We start from the raw sequence: 3,677 nt of genomic DNA, 5'->3' as shown, positions 1-3,677 counted from the left end.
ATTTTTGTGATAACGTAAGAAAAGTAGTTTAAATGTTTTGCCAATTGCTTGAGCAACTTAATATATAAATCTAGAAGTAAATGCAAAAGTAAAAAGCATTGAATAATGTGTTGCTTATATTTATTGTGCTTAAACATGTCTGTGAAAGATTGTATTACTGTACTGTGTAAAAAAAGAAAGAAAGAATTGCAATGCTGAAAAAGCATTTTCAGTGACAATGTTTGGATTTGAAATCAAAATAATGGATAAATGTTGTGTTTGTGGTAAACACGGATCAGTAGCGGACAGCTGTGTGAAAGCTGCTTCCTCTCTCACAAGAGTCACCTAAGAGGGGAATTCCCCCCCCATTTTCAAAAATGAAATTCAGGCCCTGAATAAATATCTAAAAATCCTGATTGGAGTATCACTATAAATAGTTATAAATTATATAAAATAGGCTTTAAAAAGATCGGTATCGGCAGATACTGCTTTCTGTGATCGGCAATCGGCCTCAAAAATCCTGATCGGAGCACCCCTAGTAATTAGTTCTGAACTGTTGATGTGTAGTGGTAAAAAAAAAAAAAAAAAAAAAAACCTGTTGTACGTAAACCTGTCCTGCTACTCTACTTACTCTCACAGTGAACAAGACCTCATTATCTCAATGATCTGCTCTAATCTAAGAAGAATTCACGTTTTAACCGACTCATTTGAAGCTTGTCCCCCATGATCTGCACAAACCAGATTGTAGAACAATAAGATTTCAGTAAAGCTATTCTCTCCCAAACCTGAAAAAAAAAACTGATTGCAACACATAATAGGGGCTGGTTTCAGTAGAACATGGTCATAGAACTTACAGACCACAAAGGCAGAAGGTATGTGTCCCTCTGCATAATGTGGCAATAGAACCAGTTTGGGAATCAGGAAGCTGTTATAGAGCCAGACAAACAGCACCATGCTTATGCAGAACCAGCCCATGGGGTCCACCACAAAATGCAGTCGTAGCTTCATCCTTCCAGATAGTATATGTGCCAGGATAACCGAAGCAGCTCCTGATAACAGACTGAATGCAGAGTTTGGATCAATGGTAGCCAAAAGTACCATTTAATATGGAACATATTGATTGTTCAAGGCCAAAAAAGGATATGAAAAATTAACCAGCGTATACAATAATGTCTTCACAAGTACATCAATTAAATGAAGCAAGTCAACAGTGTGGTTCAGAAGTCTAAGACTACACTGAGTTCATGCAGTTCAGGAGATATCAAATAATAAGATATTCTGAAATGCATAATATAAAAAAAAATTTTTTTAAAAAACAACATTTTTTATCATATTAAAAAATACTGAAAATTATAAAGTGGGACTCTTTCTGATAATTTGTCAGTGGTATAGTTTTAAAATATGGTCCAAATGTTTACATCAATGTTGAATGAACTTACTGCTGATTTTTAGAAATGGATAGATACATGCATAATGTTAGATGATGCTTAAGTGTCTCAGTATTATAAACTCTTGCATATGAAGGAAGTGTATGGATGAAGCTTTACATGAATCAGTAGTACCTTTTTAATGGTGTCAGTCCATAGAAAGCAGCAGCATCACAGTGGCCCTATCCATACCCATGACAACCTAAAACACACAAAACAAAACAAAAAAACTTTTTATCAGTAGGCATATGAATCCATGTATCATTCGATCATTAGTTTTTTTGATTTAATATTGAAAGTAGAAAAATCAGGAAACGGCTCCTTTTTGGTTTTTTGGGGGTTTTTTCCCAAAAAAACGAAAAACGAAAATTCAGCTTAAATTTTAATTTTTCGTTCATGGGTGGAAAAATGAATAAACAGCTTGAATATTCGATTTCTACATGTGGGCGGGAATTAAATGTCCCTTTCTGCTGATTGGTCAGCCGAAGATCAAACCGTGCCTTCATCAGTTCTTCCGCAGTATCAAGCTGCAGAATAATAGTCCTCCACTGCTGCAGTTGTATGGATTCTTAATGCATTTATTGCAACTACATTTAATCTTTTTTCATCAAACAAACAGGATAATGAATAGCTCGACACAACTCATACATGGGCAGAGTCTAGACAGGGCTTTCTTCTGTGTAGATATAAATTCTATTCTTTGCATCTGCTGGGCATGGCAGGGCATGATATGACAGCTGTCATAGCCTACCCTGCTCACCCAGTAAGTCTGTTTGTTTGTTTAATTAAGAAATTAATTAATTAATTCGTTTCAAAATAAATATTTTAAACACTAAGACAAAAAGGATACAACTGCAGCAGTGGAGGACTATTATTCTGCTGTGTGATACTGCAGAAGAACTGATGATGGCACGGTTTGATCTTCGGCTGAGGGCAGAAAGGGGCGTTTAATTCCCGCCCACATGTAGAAATCGAATATTCAAGCTGTCTTCCACCTCTTCCACCCATGAACGAAAAACGAAAATTTAAGCTGAATTCTCGTTTTTTGTTTTTTGGAAAAAAACGAAAAAAATGAAAAAGGAGCCGTTTTCTCATTTTTCTACTTTCAATATTAAATCAAAAAACGAATGATCGAATGATACACGGATTCATATGTGTCAGATCTGTTGTCTGTAGTTTTGCAACAACAACAAAAATCCTGTCTTTATGTGGAAAAAGACACAACGAGAGTGATCCCGAAATTGTTAGATCAAGAATAAGTTATCTGCAGATTTTTCAGTAATAGTGAAAAGTGGTCACATGAGAGAAACCTACTGGACTACACTGGCTTTGTTCATACATACGCCCATGTAATTAAACGGATCTTGCGAAATATTTGAGCAATGCTAAAAGGCACAGAAAGAATAAATGAATAAATAAAAATAAATGATTGCATTGTTGTGATTTATCATCTAAAATGGCACTTCTCTGCAACGGAGATGGACTGACAGTTCTCCTTCTGTTGTGAGAACAGACACAGTTTAAGAACAAATCCGTTCAATTCATAAACAGTCACATCTAATAAAATAACTCATGTAAACATGTTCTAATTTTAGTGCATTTCTGTTCTCTTCATGTCTACTCATCATATATTTATTGTAACTAGTAAACATTTCCTGGCAGTGGCTCATGATGAGTGAAGCCCACGAGGATGATACACAGCCGAATAAAGACCTGGTACACAAACCCACAACCTGCGAAAAGGAATATGACACCAGATTACCGAAGCATAATAATACTCACTGATTTTCTCACACGGTGGTATCTCAGTTGGGTGTCGCGGGTTTAGCGTTGGACAAAGAGCGCTGGATTCTAAGATTGAAAGACATCAGCTCTTCCTGGACTGTGATTGTACGGAAGCCGCAAATTGCGAAACGCATTTTGTGGCCAGCGCCACTGAACTGTCAAAATGGCTCACGAGTGCGGTAAAAAAAAAAAAACGTATAAAAATGACAGTGGTAACAATAGTTTCTAAAAAAAAAAGCTATTATAACTACAGAAGAATTTGGTATACTGAAAGCTACTTCTTTTTTCTTTATTTATTAAAAAAAAAAAAAGAAGCTTATTCGATATGTTTATTTAATTAATTTAACTAATTTAACTTGTAAAATACTCATTTTTATTTTATTTTATTTTTGGAAATATACATTTACAACAAATTAACCAATATTTCGCCCCAAACTAGCTGTCTATTCGGAGTTTTAACACTGTAGACGTTTAAGGTTGCATAAA

At 35.2% G+C, this 3,677-nt stretch overlaps 1 protein-coding gene across 1 annotated transcript in view; it reads right to left on the bottom strand.

Moving 5' to 3' along the window:
* The window catches only part of LOC107743939 (probable palmitoyltransferase ZDHHC21), a 17,266-nt gene extending 13,969 nt beyond the window's left edge, over positions 1–3,297 (bottom strand). Inside the window, exons 1-3 of the mRNA XM_016557392.1 lie at positions 3,189–3,297; positions 1,542–1,608; positions 834–1,039 (exon numbers count right to left, since the gene is read on the bottom strand). Coding sequence (XP_016412878.1) covers positions 834–987 — 154 coding nt within the window. The 5' untranslated portion in view covers positions 988–1,039; positions 1,542–1,608; positions 3,189–3,297. The remainder of the gene's footprint in view (positions 1–833; positions 1,040–1,541; positions 1,609–3,188) is intronic.
* Positions 3,298–3,677: the final 380 nt, after the last annotated feature.

This window comes from Sinocyclocheilus rhinocerous, unplaced genomic scaffold (genome assembly GCF_001515625.1).
Source record: "Sinocyclocheilus rhinocerous isolate Xijiao unplaced genomic scaffold, SAMN03320098_v1.1 scaffold1549, whole genome shotgun sequence".
Classification (NCBI taxonomy): domain Eukaryota; kingdom Metazoa; phylum Chordata; class Actinopteri; order Cypriniformes; family Cyprinidae; genus Sinocyclocheilus; species Sinocyclocheilus rhinocerous.
This window is presented reverse-complemented; position numbering and strand designations above follow the sequence as displayed.